The following is a 17,859-nucleotide window of genomic DNA, read 5'->3' as shown; positions in this document are numbered from 1 at the left end:
CAAATCAGTGCATTAATTTGTAAGACATGCATTTCTTTTTAATTTTTTGTTGCTATTCTGTATCTCAGTGTTACAATACACCTATCATTCGATTTTTAGACTGATCATTTCTTTGTGAGTGGGCAAACATTCAAAATCAGCAGGGGATCAAATACTTATTTCCTTCACTGTATCACCTTCTTACCGTCTGATTCAACCCTGCAATGCTGCACTACTGTTCATTGAACCCAATGGGCAAGTTTGACAAGTGTTGTCACATTCCTAGTCAAAGTGAAAGCTAAGGCAAATCCAAACTAACTCTAAACCTACTCTCAGCCACATTCTAAGCCTAATCTATCTAGTCCTGTAAAGAAAAAATAGCTATACTTACCTGTTCTGCAGCGGCTGCCGTCCTGTCTCCTGTGGCACCCTCTGTGGCTGGGAAAAGCCTGGGAAGTAACGTCACCCAAAGAGTTACTATGGGGCTTCCGTTGTCGGCGGCCTCTCCTGCACAGTCCTACACGCTGAAGCCACCGACAGCTCGGCATGGGAATGGACCAGAGCGGCTGTAGAACAGGTAAGTATAGTGATTTTTTTCCTTAGAGGGTTAGATATATTAGGCTTAGAACGTATAGAATTAGGATTTGCCTTTACTTCTATTTTAAAAATGACATTGCTGGGAAGCAAAACATCATGGCCACGGCATGTATACAGTCCTATCTGGCTGTACAGTTAAGGTGGGCAGCCAGCTTGAAAACCGTAGCTCAGCCACCTATCTGAAAGAGCCCATGATTCTCACATATGGGCCATTACATTCCCTTAAGCTTTAGTTTACCAGCAATTTATTAACTTCACATTAAGAGGTCTTCTAAATAAAGTACAATGTAATCACCATTGAATACTGACAGTGAAACTGGGGGTACTTTATTAAACAAAGCAAAACTCCAGCTAAAATGTTTTATTTAGTTTTGGTTAGAATGGGGAAACATTTTAATCTCAGAGTGTTTTTTTGTCAAAGGTAGTAATGTATTAACTGTTGACCAAAATAATTATACAAAAAAAATAAACACCTTTGTAATCTAGTTTGTGTCCCATGCTTAATAATTATTACTTTCATCACTAATATTAATACCTAATAATATATTTTCTGCTATTTTCAGGCTGATGTACTCTCTGCTCCACTGTTTGCAAAGAAACTAGACCTAAATAGCTTACATGTAACCAAAGCTCTCCGGTATGCAGCAGGTGATAAGTTCTCTAAACTTTTTGATTTTGCCTTAAACGGTCGTACATCTCTGACAGCAGGGAGTCTTTTTGAAATGGCCGTTGGTCAAGAAAGCTATTCATTGATGTGTAAATGTGTTATCCTCATTGCTCTTGATCGGTGGAATGGAGCTAAAGGTTCTTCAGTCATGGTGAGGTTTGGGTTTGTTTTTAATGGCATGAATGTCCCAGTATATTACTGGAAGCATAGATATTAAACATGTGATATAAAATTTACCATCTCTACCTGTATGGTAATAACTAAAGCAAGTAGCATAAATTAAAATACTCATCAACCATAAGGTCCCTTTCATGTGGGCACTGTCAGGATCGATCAAAAGGGGATCTGTGAACAGATCCTGTTGAATCAGAGAAGACAGAAAAGGATCCCTTCCATTCACGTTTTTCTAAATTTAAATTCCAGAGCTTTCTGGACTCATATTAGATCTATTGGCAAACAGATTTGTGTCCATTTACATTAGACTACTTCTGATCTATCATATTTAGGTTTAAAAAATGAAAAAGGACACAGACCTTTTCCATTCTTTTCTGGACCTGGATGGACTCAGAGATTATCGGATGTAAAGGAATGCACGTCAGTTTACATCCACCTGCCTACAGATTTACTTGGAGTTTCTGATCAGGTCTGCCTGAAAAACTGACTGGTAGACTAGATTGAACTATCTGTAAGAAAGGGGCCTAACTGGATAATTTGTTCTTTCGTCCTTTGTTTTATCTTAGCAATTTTGATCTCATTCAGCCTCTTTGCAGCCACTTCCTCTGTCACCAAGGCCACTAGTAGTCCACTGGGAGAATGCGTTGCAGGGTTAGAACAGTTAGGAGACAGGGAAAAAGTGTTATTATGCTATAAAAAAAGGTTCTTAGGCAAGGGCCTTCATGACTGGAAAAACCGGTATTACTTTAAAGCCCATCTCCAGGCAATACTTACATCGCCTCCCACTCTCTTCTCAGAGAGCAGCCTGGAAGTTAACTTTAACAAAACTAAAAATAAAACTGCAGATATAGAAATATTGATTTAAAAGTATTGAAAATTACTCTGGAAATTACATTAATATTCAAATCTTACAGAGTTTAGTAAATGGATTAATGGATATATACTTTAAGGTAGGGATGTCCAACCCACGGGCTGCATGTGGCTCAGGCATGTCCTGAGGGATGCCATGCAAGCATAGAAGCCATGGCGGCTGGCGAGGACAAGCAAGGCACAAGCCTGCATGGAGGGACGCTGGGGATGCCATGCAAGCATAGCATCCACGACAGCCAGCACTGAGAATCCAGGTACATGCATGGCTGGAGGGCAGCCATTTTTGTAATAGCGTCGGCAGCAGTGAATGCAGGAACTCCTGGCTAGCTCCATGTCGCACGGCTAGATCAAGGGGGGTGTTGGAGTGAGCTGCCCCTCCCAGATTTTGGACAAAAGTACATCCAGTTCAACCATTAAAAAAAAAGGTTATAATCCTATACCCACAGTTGATCCAGAAGAAGGCAAAAAAAAACCCAATTTGCTCCTGCGGGGAAAAAAATTCCTTCCTGATCCTCCGAGAGGCAATTGGAAATTCCCTGGATCAACTTTACTTGTAAATGTTAGTATCCAGTTATATTCTGTGTATCTAAGAAAGAATCCAGGCCTTTTTTAAAGCAAGCCACTGAGCTGACCAGAACCAACCCCAGAAGGAGTTTATTCCACATTTTCTGTGTTTGGAGATTAAATTTCTTTTCCTCTAAATGTAAAGAGTGCCCCCTTGTCCTCTGTGATGACGTCAGGGTGAATAGCTTTACATCGAGTTCACTATATGAACCACTGATGTATTTATACATGTTGATCACATCCCCCCTTAATCTCTTCTTCTCAAGAGAGAATAAATTCAGTTCCTGTAATCTTTCCTCATAGCTGAGCTCCTCCATGCCTCTTATCAGTTTGGTTGCCCTTCTCTGTACTTTCTCCAGTTCCCCAATGTTCTTTTTGTGAATTGGTGCCCAAAACTGAACTGCATATTCCAGATGAGGTCTCACTAATGATTTGTACAGGGGTAAAATGATCTCTCTCTCTCTCTGGAGTCTGTACCTCTTTAATACAAGAGAGGATTTTGCTCACTTCAGAAACCGCAGCTTGGCATTGCATGCCATTATTAAGCTTGTGATCTACCAGAACTCCCAGATCCTCCACCATTGATTCCCCCAGTTGTACTCTCCCTAGCATGTATGATGCATGCATATTCTTAGCCCCCAAGTGCATAACCTTACATTTATCAACATTAAAACTCATTTGCCACATAGTTGCCCAATTACACAGATCATTGAGGTCGGCTTGTAAGTTGAAGACATCCTGTAAGGACATTATTCCACTACACAGCTTGGTGTCATCTGCAAAGATTGAAATGGGATATTTAATCCCAGACCCTATATTGTTTATAAATATTTTAAAAAGTAAGGGTCCCAACACTGAACCTTGGGGTACACCACTGAAAAACCTAGACCATGCAGAGTATGAATCATTAATCACTACTCTTTGAATACAATCTTTTAGCCAGTTTTCTATCCATTTACATACGGATTTTTCCAAGCCTGTAGACTTTACCTTACACATTAGTCGTGTGTGGGGAACTGTGTCAAACGCTTTTGCAAAATCCAAGTATACCACGTCCACCGCCACCCCCCTGTCCAAGGTTTTGTTCACCTCCTCATAAAAATAAATCAGATTTGTTTTACAATTTCTGTCTTTCATGAATCCATGCTGTCTGTTGCTTAAAATATTTTTTTCCAGCAAGAGCTCATCTATGTGGTCTTTTATTAAACTCTCCAATATCTTCCCAACTATAGAAGGTAAACTAACAGGTCTATAATTACTTGGTAAACATTTTGACCCCTTTTTAAATATTGGCACCAGATTGGCCTTATGCCAATCCAGTAGAACTATGCCAGTCATTAAAGAGTCCCTAAAAATTAGAAACAATGGCTTTGAAATGACAGAGCTCTATTCTTTAAGGACCCCTGGGTGTATGTCATCTGGTCCAGATGCTTTATTCACCTTTATTCTGTCTAAATATTTTTGGATCATATCAGTTGTGAGCCAATGTGGATCATCTGGAGCTGTGTCAATACCATGCCCATTATGGACAAGAGCTCCCCCAGTCTCCTTTGTATACACAGAGCTGAAGAAGGTATTTAATAAATTTGCTTTCTCTCTGTCCCCAGTCACTCACTCTAGATTATTTTGTAAAGGGCCTACCTTTTTACTATTAATATATTTGAAGAATTTTTTGGGGTTGGTCCTGCTATCTTTTCCAATCTGTCGTTCGTTTTAAAGTTTTGCGGCCTTTATTTCCTTTTTGCATATTCTGTTATATTCTTTGTAATGTTTAAACAGTGATAGCGTTCCTTAATTTTTATATTAAATAAAAACTCTTTTCCTATTATCTATAGCTTTTTTAACTTTGGCCGTAAGCCACATAGGTTTGATGTTTAGCCTTTTAAACTTGTTGCTCATGGGAATATATATTGCAGTGTGTTCACATACATTCTTTTTGAAGAACTCCCATTTCTGTGTTGTGTTCACCGATGCCAATATTCGATCCCAGTCCAAGTCTTGGAGAGCAGCTCTCAGCCTTGGAAAATGAGCTCTCTTAAAATTGAGCTTTTTTATTTTTCCCGTATGTACTCGCTGTTTACAGCTAACAATAAATGTAATCATGTTACGGTCACTGCTACCCAGATGTTCTTTTATATTGACATTCGTAATAAGCTCTGCATGGTTTGAGATTACCAGGTCCAGCAGAGCATCATTTCTAGTAGGGGCCTCTATGAACTGTACCATAAAATTGTCCTGTAGTAGTTTTAAACATTTTTGCCCTTTAACTGTTCCTGCAGTACCATTACTCCTGTCAATTTCCGGGTAGTAAGAATCCCCCAATATTATCACTGTCCCAGCCCTTGCAGCCCTTTTGATCTGTGCAAGGAGCTGAGTCTCCACCTCCTCCTTAACACTGGGAGGCCTATAACAAACTCCAGTGATTACCTTTGTAGTACGCACCCCCATGTGCAGTTCCACCCATAATACTTCAGCCTCATCACACTCTCCATGAACTAGGTCCTCTTTCACACTCTCTCTGAGATCACTTCTCACATAGAGACAGACACTCCCACCTTTCCTATTTACGCTGTCTCTCCGAAAGAGAACATAGCCAGGAATATTAATGACCCAGTCATGTGAAGAATGAAGCCAAGATTCAGTAATACCAATTAAATTATAGTTCTTTTCATGCACCAAAGCTTCTAACTCACCTATTTTTCTTGTCAGACTTCTGGCATTGGTGAACAAACACTTTAATTCGTTGACACCTTGTTCACACATATTTTGCATATTTTTTATTTTCATAAAAATGGTACCAATTCCACTGGTTGTTTGTAATATGGGAACCTTTTGATCTGCCATAGCCTTCCCCCCATATTTCCCCATTCCACCCACCAATAAGTACTGACCCCTGTCTGATCTGTCTACCCTGTTATAATCTAATTCTCCCTCCCAACCTAGTTTAAATACTCCTCCAGCCTTCCCATAAACCTCTCCCCTAGCACAGCAGACCCCCTTCCATTTAGGTGCAATCCATCTTTAGTGCTCTAGAAACCCAAATCCTTCCCACTTACACCAGGTCTTCAGCCATGCATTGAGTTCTCTAATATACCCCTGTCTTTCCTGAGTTGCGCATGGCACAGGTAATATTTCAGAGAATATCACCTTGGAGGTCCTTCACTTAAACTTACAGCCAAGTGCTTTAAATTGATTCTTAAGGAGCCTCCACCTTCCGTGTATTCTGTCATTGGTTCCAACATGAACCAAGACAGCTAGGTCATGCCCAGCCCCTCCCAGTAATTTATTAACTCGGTCCACCTGGCACCAGGGAGACAGAAAACCATTCAGTTGAGGCAATCCTGGTGACAAATTATTCTATCAGTCCTTCTGATTATAGAATTCCCTACTACCACCAGCTGTATATGCCTTGCTGCACTACCCTCACCACCCCTCCCAGATGGTCTGCCCTCCCAGCTATTAGGGATAGCAGTGACATCCAGGGATGCCACCCCTGAGCTTGCCACCCCCACATTTTCACCCAACTTGGAATATCTGTTTGGGTGTACAAACCCAGGGCCGGCCTTCATTTTCTGTGAGCCCCTAACACTCCCTCTTGTTACAGTAACCCATCTTCCTACCTGATAATCCTGATTAGCCCCTCCACATCAATCCCATTAGCTACCTGCTCAGAGAGCAGAAGACCCCTTTCAAGGTTGTCGGTTCTGCCCAGTGTTGTAACTTGCTTCTCCAGATCTCTAACGAGAGTTTCCAGAAGGGCAACCTGCTCACATCTGTTGCAGCGGTATCCATCCTGGAGCTGTTGCTCCATTGCTGCATACATGCTGCACACTGTGCACTGCACAAAACCTTCCACCCTGCTAGCACACATTATCCCAGTTATAATATTAACAGGAAATATCAGTTGTCACTTACAGGTTAGTAGACTCCTGTTATAATCTCCTGTTTTCCACTTTTTTAACTCCGCTTATCAAATGTCCACTTAGTCAAAGGTCCAGCAAGCAAAATGCAGGCAAGCTCAAAACTGAGTAAAGCATGGCTTCCACATCACAAAAAAACAAAACAAAACCCAATAAAAGAAAAGTTGCGGATGAAGGAAGATTGTTCAAGGAAAATTGGACAGAAAAACTACTTTTATGTCAATGCAAATGCTATGGCACTCTGCTTAATTTGTAGGAAATTTGTGGCAGTTTTCAAAGATTACAATTTGAAAAGGCATTGTATGCAAAAACATGCCACCATATTCGAGGCATATCAAGGAATGTGTAAGGACAAAATAGTGATAGGTACATTATCTGTATCAGTGATCGTTAACTTGTACCGAATATTCAGCTATGCCTTTTGTTAGTATATTTTATGTGCGACCCAAGACAACTCCTCTTCTTCCAATGTGGCCCAAGAAGATTAAAAGGTTGGACACTCCTGCTTTAAGGGGTCCCTGGTGCAATATATGAATCCCATGCTCACTGCTTTAGAGCTAGTATTGGGCTGCAATGCACAAAATGTAATATATGCAATGCTCTTGAAAAAACACATCGCACCTAATTGCATGTTACTGTGGTACCATGCAACCTGGTGGCTACAAATGCACTGCATTTGTAATCTGCATCTGGTGTGCCCTTACCAATGTATTGCCACCCTCAGCAGATCACAAAGGTAGTGCATTTGAACTCAGTGAGGGAAATGTACACAGAACTTGCCTTTCCTGCACTGTGTTCTGGTTTGAACTGGCCCTTAACTGGGAAAAATGAAAACACATTTAAATCAAATGTAGACATTTCTCTATATCTCTAGGTACAGACTTCAGCCATGGGCATACAGTATGTGTGCTAACATATACAAACCATTTACTAGTGGAGAGGAAGCAAGCCTTGTTTTGATATATGTGATGAGGAGCATTGCCTTAAATAAAAAACTAATAAAAATAAGAACCAGGAAGGAGTTAAGCTTTAAAAAAAAAAAATAAAACATAAAGTAAATGTTAAATGAGACTCTCTTAATTAGATAAAGATTATACCTAGTTTAAGAGCTATTATTTCTGGAGAAAACTTTAATGGATTTGTAAGCTTTTTCTTGCAATTGTTTGTGTATAAATAAAACCTGTATATGTATATATATTTTTCAGGACCTGAAAAAGGGGATTTGTGACCTACTTGAAAAATGCAATTCTAAAAATTTTAAATCCATGGCTATGTCTGCTATAAGTACTGGCATTGCTTTGGCTTTTCCCCCTGATGTTGCAGCTAAAATAATTGGAGAAGAACTAAAATGCTTTGCAGAGAGAAATCCAAATACCAGCATTAAACAAATTCAGATTGTAATTTCTCAGCTACCAGAAAATCAGACAATTTTAATTGTAAGTACATACTTATGTATATATCAGTGTATGTTACTCTAAATATTTTTTATTTTTATATTTGTATATATTTTATAAATCATAGTATCTATTATTTTCATGTACTTCTTCCATCTGAAGTACCTGGTTGATCCTGCCAGTCACCTTTCTCCCTTGTTCTAAACTGGCCACACAAAGCACAGAAGCTGATCTGTGTTAGTGTGGTGAGTTTTCATCCCTTGGCTGACCATTCTGAGGGACAGGACACTGTGCAGACATACAGCATGCCTGTATTGGGTAGTTTGTTTATTCACCATATCCCCCAACCAATCACAGCCTGCCTCTGGAACACCCCCCTTCGCAATCACAGCCTGCCTCTTGAGCATGCCCACTGCTTAAACACAGTCTATGCCTTCTCTCAGGCTGAAAAGACTATGGAATGAATACATACATACTGTGTGTTCTCAAAGTGTCTTGAAACCCTGGCCCCCACTATCAGAAGAAGATGCATGATCACGTGATACAACTTTTTAACCTTAAAAAGATTATTTCTGAAACTAAGCAAAAGTAGTTATTAGAGATGAGCGAAGAAATGAAAAATTCGATTCGACTGATTCGGCGAATTCGTGGACAATATTCGATTCGAGTCGAATAAATTCGCTGTGAATTTAACTTAAAAAAGGGTGTTTCTAGGCTTCAGAGAGACTTAATATTAGTGCAGAACACTGTACCTTTAATTTAAATGCCCTTGGAGTCTGCTGGGGAAGAGAAATAATACTGTCTGTCAGTATGACATGCAGATGAGTGCCGTCGATCTTAGAATCACTGCACACTTCACTCCTTTGGCCAGTCACGGGGCCAAAACCAGTGTTTGGAGCCACAGTGTGGCGGTGGAGGCAGCAGCAATGGGAGGCCATACAGCAACCTATGACAAAATGGAAACCAGCAGGAGCGTGAGGAGACCTGAAAGTGGCACATGGCAGAGTGGGAGCAATGGGAGGCGGTACAGGGACCCAGGTCACACTGTGGGCCCAGCAGCAGCGTGACCAGGCGGTACGGGGGCCCATGGCCGATATGGGGCTTGGTGGCACCTATGGAAGGCCTGTAATCTGCCAGCAACCTATGACAAAATGGACAACCGCAGGAGTGTGAGGAGATTTCAAAGTGGCACATGGCAGAGTGGAAGCAATGGGAGGCCGTACAGGGACCCAGGTCACACTGTGGGCTCAGCAGCAGCGTGACCAGGAGGTACGGGGGCCCATGGTCGATATGGGGCCTGGCGGCACCTATGGAAGGCCGCTAATCTGCCAGCAACCTATGACAAAATGGACAACCGCAGGAGTGTGAGGAGATTTCAAAGAGGTACATGGCAGAGTGGAAGCAATGGGAGGCCGTACAGGGACCCAGGTCACACTGTGGGACCAGCATCAGCGTGAACAGGCGGTACGGGGGCCCATGGCCGATTTGACCTCATTCATCCCATAGTCCTGCCGACTCACGAATAGCGTGGCCTCCTCAAAGGGCCTGAGCAAGCGCAGGTGTCACACATGAGCTGACAATGGCTGACATCTAAGTTACACAGGGAGTACCTTTATCCGCTTTTAACATCAGGAAATCTGTGATGGCCTTTAGCTGTTCGTAAAGGCGGTCTAACATATGTAGGGTTGAATTACACCTTGTTGCAACGTCACAGCATGAGGAGTCGGTACGGGGGCCCATGGCAGATTACATGTCTGGCAGCAGCAATGGGAGGCCCGTAATCTGCCAGCACCCTATGTCAAAAAATTTAACACACCAGCAGTGTGAAGAGACCTGAAAGTGGCACATGGCAGCAGAGTGTGGCGATGGAGACAGCAGCAATGGGAGGCCGTACAGGGACCCATGAGAGACTCTGGACTTGGCAGCAGCATGAGGAGGCGGTATATAGGGGCCCATGGCAGATTAGGGGCCTGGCAGCAGCTATGTGAGGCCCGTAATCTGCCTGCACCCTATGTCAAAAAATTAAACACACCAGCAGTGTGAAGAGACCTGAAAGTGGCACATGGCAGCAGAGTGTGGCGATGGAGACAGCAGCAATGGGAGGCCTTACAGGGACCCATGAGAGACTCTAGACTTGGCAGCAGCATGAGGAGGCGGTATATAGGGGCCCATGGCAGATTAGGGGCCTGGCAGCAGCTATGTGAGGCCCGTAATCTGCCTGCACCCTATGTCAAAAAATTAAACACACCAGCAGTGTGAAGAGACCTGAAAGTGGCACATGGCAGCAGAGTGTGGCGATGGAGACAGCAGCAATGGGAGGCCGTACAGGGACCCATGAGAGACTCTAGACTTGGCAGCAGCATGAGGAGGCGGTATATAGGGGCCCATGGCAGATTAGGGGCCTGGCAGCAGCTATGTGAGGCCCGTAATCTGCCTGCACCCTATGTCAAAAAATTTAACACACCAGCAGTGTGAAGAGACCTGAAAGTGGCACATGGCAGCAGAGTGTGGCGATGGAGACAGCAGCAATGGGAGGCCGTACAGGGACCCATGAGAGACTCTGGACTTGGCAGCAGCATGAGGAGGCGGTATATAGGGGCCCATGGCAGATTAGGGGCCTGGCAGCAGCTATGTGAGGCCCGTAATCTGCCTGCACCCTATGTCAAAAAATTAAACACACCAGCAGTGTGAAGAGACCTGAAAGTGGCACATGGCAGAGTGTGGCGATGGAGACAGCAGCAATGGGAGGCCGTACAGGGACCCATGACAGACTCTAGACTTGGCAGCAGCATGAGGAGGCGGTATATAGGGGCCCATGGCAGATTAGGGGCCTGGCAGCAGCTATGTGAGGCCCGTAATCTGCCTGCACCCTATGTCAAAAAATTTAACACACCAGCAGTGTGAAGAGACCTGAAAGTGGCACATGGCAGCAGAGTGTGGCGATGGAGACAGCAGCAATGGGAGGCCGTACAGGGACCCATGAGAGACTCTGGACTTGGCAGCAGCATGAGGAGGCGGTATATAGGGGCCCATGGCAGATTAGGGGCCTGGCAGCAGCTATGTGAGGCCCGTTATCTTGCAGCACCCTATGTCAAAAAATTAAACACACCAGCAGTGTGAAGAGACCTGAAAGTGGCACATGGCAGCAGAGTGTGGCGATGGAGACAGCAGCAATGGGAGGCCGTACAGGGACCCATGAGAGACTCTAGACTTGGCAGCAGCATGAGGAGGCGGTATATAGGGGCCCATGGCAGATTAGGGGCCTGGCAGCAGCTATGTGAGGCCCGTAATCTGCCTGCACCCTATGTCAAAAAATTAAACACACCAGCAGTGTGAAGAGACCTGAAAGTGGCACATGGCAGCAGAGTGTGGCGATGGAGACAGCAGCAATGGGAGGCCGTACAGGGACCCATGAGAGACTCTGGACTTGGCAGCAGCATGAGGAGGCGGTATATAGGGGCCCATGGCAGATTAGGGGCCTGGCAGCAGCTATGTGAGGCCCGTAATCTGCCTGCACCCTATGTCAAAAAATTAAACACACCAGCAGTGTGAAGAGACCTGAAAGTGGCACATGGCAGCAGAGTGTGGCGATGGAGACAGCAGCAATGGGAGGCCGTACAGGGACCCATGAGAGACTCTAGACTTGGCAGCAGCATGAGGAGGCGGTATATAGGGGCCCATGGCAGATTAGGGGCCTGGCAGCAGCTATGTGAGGCCCGTAATCTGCCTGCACCCTATGTCAAAAAATTAAACACACCAGCAGTGTGAAGAGACCTGAAAGTGGCACATGGCAGCAGAGTGTGGCGATGGAGACAGCAGCAATGGGAGGCCGTACAGGGACCCATGAGAGACTCTGGACTTGGCAGCAGCATGAGGAGGCGGTATATAGGGGCCCATGGCAGATTAGGGGCCTGGCAGCAGCTATGTGAGGCCCGTAATCTGCCTGCACCCTATGTCAAAAAATTAAACACACCAGCAGTGTGAAGAGACCTGAAAGTGGCACATGGCAGAGTGTGGCGATGGAGACAGCAGCAATGGGAGGCCGTACAGGGACCCATGACAGACTCTAGACTTGGCAGCAGCATGAGGAGGCGGTATATAGGGGCCCATGGCAGATTAGGGGCCTGGCAGCAGCTATGTGAGGCCCGTAATCTGCCTGCACCCTATGTCAAAAAATTTAACACACCAGCAGTGTGAAGAGACCTGAAAGTGGCACATGGCAGCAGAGTGTGGCGATGGAGACAGCAGCAATGGGAGGCCGTACAGGGACCCATGAGAGACTCTGGACTTGGCAGCAGCATGAGGAGGCGGTATATAGGGGCCCATGGCAGATTAGGGGCCTGGCAGCAGCTATGTGAGGCCCGTAATCTGCCTGCACCCTATGTCAAAAAATTAAACACACCAGCAGTGTGAAGAGACCTGAAAGTGGCACATGGCAGCAGAGTGTGGCGATGGAGACAGCAGCAATGGGAGGCCGTACAGGGACCCATGAGAGACTCTAGACTTGGCAGCAGCATGAGGAGGCGGTATATAGGGGCCCATGGCAGATTAGGGGCCTGGCAGCAGCTATGTGAGGCCCGTAATCTGCCTGCACCCTATGTCAAAAAATTAAACACACCAGCAGTGTGAAGAGACCTGAAAGTGGCACATGGCAGCAGAGTGTGGCGATGGAGACAGCAGCAATGAGAGGCCGTACAGGGACCCATGAGAGACTCTGGACTTGGCAGCAGCATGAGGAGGCGGTATATAGGGGCCCATGGCAGATTAGGGGCCTGGCAGCAGCTATGTGAGGCCCGTAATCTGCCTGCACCCTATGTCAAAAAATTAAACACACCAGCAGTGTGAAGAGACCTGAAAGTGGCACATGGCAGCAGAGTGTGGCGATGGAGACAGCAGCAATGGGAGGCCGTACAGGGACCCATGAGAGACTCTGGACCTAGCAGCAGCATGAGGAGGCGGTATATAGGGGCCTATGGCAGATTAGGGGCCTGGCAGCAGCTATAGGAGGCCCGTAATCTGCCAGCACCCTATGTCAAAAAATTAAACACACCAGCAGTGTGAGGAGACCTGAAAGTGGCACATGTTTGAGGCATGATTCATGGCGGATTTAGTCAGTTGTGTCAGGAACTGGTGGTTTGAAATCCAGACTAATCCACGCCTGATTCATTTTCACAAACGTGAGTCTCTCCACACTTTGGGTGGACAGTCGTGTCCTCCGCGGAGTTACAATACCTCCTGCCGCACTAAACACGCGCTCCGATGCCACGCTACTGGCCGGGCATGACAGCCTTTCAAGGGCAAATTCAGCTAGTTGGGGCCAAAGGTCAAGTTTCGTTGCCCAGTAGTCAAGGGGATTGTCTACCTCGGTTGGCAGGGTGCTGTCCAAGTAGGCCCAAGCCTGTTGTTTGAGCTCCTGCTCCAGGTCCACCTGATGCTGCTGCTGCTGCTGCGGCTGGTTAGTAGTTTCCTCACTGCGCTGGTGAAGAAAGCTACTCATCATCGACTGCAGACTGAGGCAGCCGCTGCTGGTGGAGCTGCCACTGCTCCTACCACCCCACCCCTCCCCTGCTGCCATGCCAGCGGAACGCGAGCGCACAGGGCCCACAGTGTCTGAGGATGGACGTTGGCGCACAAAGGCAGAGACCAACTGACTACATAGGTGGTTTTTATAGTACGTAATTTTGGCCTCCCTCTCAGCAGGTGTGAAAAAGGCCACCATTTTGGACCGGTAGCGAGGGTCCAACAAGGTGGACAGCCAAAAGTCATCCCTCTGTCTGATGGTTATTATTCGGCTGTCGCTACGCAAGCAACCGAGCATGCTATGGGCCATTTGTGCCAAGGAATGCGAGGGACTCCCTGCCTCCATCTCCACAGCATACTGCCACGGTGCGTCTGGGTCCTCTGTCTCCTCCTCCTCCTCCTCTACCAGATGCTCCTGCTCCTCCACTCCTGTCCGCTGAGTGGAAAAACCACCCATTTCACTCAATAATTCCTGAGCACAAATGTCCTCCTCTACCTCCTCCTCTTCTTCCTGTCCTGCCCCCACAGGGGTCATGTGGCGTTGAGATCTGTGCGCCACGTCTACCGCACCCTGACCAGCCATTGTTAACAGCATTTGTTCCAGGACGTGCAACAGAGGAATGACGTCGTTCATCCCATAGTCCTGCCGACTCACGAATAGCGTGGCCTCCTCAAAGGGCCTGAGCAAGCGGCAGGTGTCACGCATGAGCTGCCAATGGCTGACATCTAAGTTACACAGGGGAGTACCTTTATCCGCTTGTAACATCAGGAAATCGGTGATGGCCTTTCGCTGCTCGTAAAGGCGGTCTAACATGTGTAGGGTTGAATTCCACCTTGTTGCAACGTCGCAGATCAGGCGATGCTGTGGAATTCCGTTCTGCCGCTGCAGCTCAATGAGGGTGTTCTTTGCGGTGTAGGAATGGCTGAAATGCATGCACAGTTTACGTGACATTTTAAGGATGTCTTGCAGTGGGATGGTGGATTTTAGGAACCGCTTGACAACCAGATTGAACACGTGAGCCATGCATGGCGCATGGCACAACCTTCCTTGACGCAGAGCAGACACCATGTTCTTTCCGTTGTCAGTCAACATGGTTCCGATTTTTAGTTTGCGCGGAGACAGCCATCTGTCGATTTCTCTGTTCATTACACTCAGCAGTTCCTCCCCTGTGTGACTACGTTCGCCAAGGCATACCAGGTGCAGCACAGCGTGACACCGTTGCGCCCTGCACATGTGATATGCCGGTCGGGTAATGGGACTTGGCACGGGAGTGGCGGCTGAGGACACGGCGGAAAAAGAGGTGGTAGAGGCGGACATGCTTGCTGGACCAAGGACGTGCAAACGTGGAGGCAAAAGCGTCGTGACCTGTCCAAGTTGCTGGTGCGGCTGTGCCGGCACCACGTTCACCCAGTGGGCCGTAAATGACATGTACTGTCCCTGACCGTAGTTACAGCTCCACACGTCGGCGCTGCCGTGCACTTTGGCAGAGACCGACATGCTCAAAGACTGGCCCACCATCTCTTCTACATGTGAATGCAGGGCTGGCACTGCCTTTTGGGCAAAGAAATGACGGCTTGGCACTCTCCACCGCGGCGCGGCACAAGCCATCATTTCTCGGAAAGGTGCTGAGTCCACCAGTTGGAAAGGGAGGGACTGCAGCACCAGCAACTTGGACAGGAGGACGTTCAGCTTTTGCACCGTCGGGTGCGTGCTCGCAAACTGTTGTCTCTTGGATACGGATTCCAAGAAAGACTGTTGACGGAATCCGAGAAGAGGAGTAGCAGGAGAAGGAGCATCTGAACGAGCGGAAGATGCCAACGAGCGACAACTCCCCTCAGCAGAGGTGTTGGAGCCTTGACTGGCTGATAGAGGGCGATTGACGACGTCGGGTGACGGAGCAAGTAACGGAGCGGGTGATGGAGCGGGGGCTGGGGCAGGCAGAACCGCCGTATGTTTATCACGGTTTTCCCAGGCCACCGAATGGTGACGCTGCATATGCTGACGCAACGCTGTAGTCCCAACATGGGCCCCCTGGCCACGCTTGCATTTCTGGCCACATAGTCGACATACGGCTACGTTTACTTCCTCGGGCGGCTTGAGGAAAAATTGCCACACCACCGAGTAGGAAACTTTGCCCCCGCTACTCTTCACTGGCTGACTGCTACTTCCTCCGTGCGCACCGGCACCACTACTGGCCGTGGTGGTAGGCTGCAGTGGAGCTGGTGCTCTACTCCGTGGACGTTTGGCTCCACTGACACTGATGCGACCCTGCTGCTGTCTCCTGGGCAACCCACCGACTGTTTTGCTCGCTGCCAAGCTGCCACCCTCTTCTCCTGATGATGCGGAAGAAATTGCCTGATGACGACGAGGCTGCCAAGTGCGATCAACCTCCTCATCATCAAGTAGGGTCTCCGCCTCACTACTAGCCCCCTCGGCTGCGTCTGGGTCAGGAGACAGACCTGTCTCTAGACCGGCTACCGAGCCACTCTCCTCGCCAGTACTTGTTCGCTTGGCTGCTGAAAAGGCCGATGTCTCCCCCCGTTCCTGACCGCCCTCTGTTAGCTCTTCCTCACTGTACAGTGGGGCTGAGCCCACAGCATGCGATACTTCGCTTGAGGGAACAGCAAAGGACAGGGGCAGGTAGAGGACACGTGATTTCAGTGGGCTTGCTCCCGGGCCATGCCAACTAACGGTTGTGTCTGACGTACCCACCGACCGTTGGCTGTAGGTGTCAGAGGTGACCTGGGAAGAGGAAGACGACCGAGCCAACCAATCAATGACGGCAGGGTTGTCGGTGGAGACACGACCGCTGGATGACACCGGGAGCACTGGCCTCTGGCTGCGAATACTGCTGCCTCGACCCCTTCCTCTGCTGCCACGTCTGCTCGCTCCTAAAACATTGCCTCCTCTGCCACTCCTCTGCATGTTGTCTGACATACTATTTAATTCAACGATTAGGTGTCCCTGAGTAACAATTCTCTGGCACTCAGTAACAATTCTGTCTGTCCCTGAGTATGAATTCTGTGGCCCTGAGTAACAATTCTGTGTCTGTGCGAGTAACAATTCTGTGTCTGTGCGAGTAACAATTCTGTGTCTGTGCAAGTAACAATTTTGTGTCTGTGCGAGTAACAATTCTCTGGCACTCAGTAACAATTCTGTCTGTCCCTGAGTAACAATTCTCTGGCACTCAGTAACAATTCTGTCTGTCCCTGAGTAACAATTCTCTGGCACTCAGTAACAATTCTGTCTGTCCCTGAGTATGAATTCTGTGGCCCTGAGTAACAATTCTGTGTCTGTGCGAGTAACAATTCTGTGTCTGTGCAAGTAACAATTTTGTGTCTGTGCGAGTAACAATTCTCTGGCACTCAGTAACAATTCTGTCTGTCCCTGAGTAACAATTCTCTGGCACTCAGTAACAATTCTGTCTGTCCCTGAGTATGAATTCTGTGGCCCTGAGTAACAATTCTGTGTCTGTGCGAGTAACAATTCTGTGTCTGTGCAAGTAACAATTTTGTGTCTGTGCGAGTAACAATTCTCTGGCACTCAGTAACAATTCTGTCTGTCCCTGAGTAACAATTCTCTGGCACTCAGTAACAATTCTGTCTGTCCCTGAGTAACAATTCTCTGGCACTCAGTAACAATTCTGTCTGTCCCTGAGTAACAATTCTCTGGCACTCAGTAACAATTCTGTGTCTGTGCGAGTAACAATTCTGTGTCTGTGCAAGTAACAATTTTGTGTCTGTGCGAGTAACAATTCTCTGGCACTCAGTAACAATTCTGTCTGTCCCTGAGTAACAATTCTCTGGCACTCAGTAACAATTCTGTCTGTCCCTGAGTAACAATTCTCTGGCACTCAGTAACAATTCTGTCTGTCCCTGAGTATGAATTCTGTGGCCCTGAGTAACAATTCTGTGTCTGTGCGAGTAACAATTCTGTGTCTGTGCAAGTAACAATTTTGTGTCTGTGCGAGTAACAATTCTCTGGCACTCAGTAACAATTCTGTCTGTCCCTGAGTAACAATTCTCTGGCACTCAGTAACAATTCTGTCTGTCCCTGAGTAACAATTCTCTGGCATTCAGTAACAATTCTGTCTGTCCCTGAGTATGAATTCTGTGGCCCTGAGTAACAATTCTGTGTCTGTGCGAGTAACAATTCTGTGTCTGTGCAAGTAAC

General features: G+C 46.9%; 1 protein-coding gene across 1 annotated transcript in view; it reads left to right on the top strand.

The window, feature by feature from the left end:
- LOC149447417 (protein mono-ADP-ribosyltransferase PARP14-like) overlaps window positions 1-17,859 on the top strand; it is a 127,931-nt gene that overhangs the window by 69,180 nt on the left and 40,892 nt on the right. The window contains exons 5-6 of the mRNA XM_089652608.1: window positions 1,140-1,394; window positions 7,977-8,207. Coding sequence (XP_089508734.1) covers window positions 1,140-1,394; window positions 7,977-8,207 — 486 coding nt within the window. The remainder of the gene's footprint in view (window positions 1-1,139; window positions 1,395-7,976; window positions 8,208-17,859) is intronic.

The sequence above is a fragment of the Staurois parvus genome, unplaced genomic scaffold (genome assembly GCF_062004578.1).
Source record: "Staurois parvus isolate SC_StPar_1 unplaced genomic scaffold, SC_StPar_1.0 ptg000688l, whole genome shotgun sequence".
NCBI classification, from domain to species: Eukaryota; Metazoa; Chordata; class Amphibia; order Anura; family Ranidae; genus Staurois; species Staurois parvus.
Note: the sequence above shows the minus strand (reverse complement) of the source record. Positions and strands in the feature narration are given on the sequence as shown.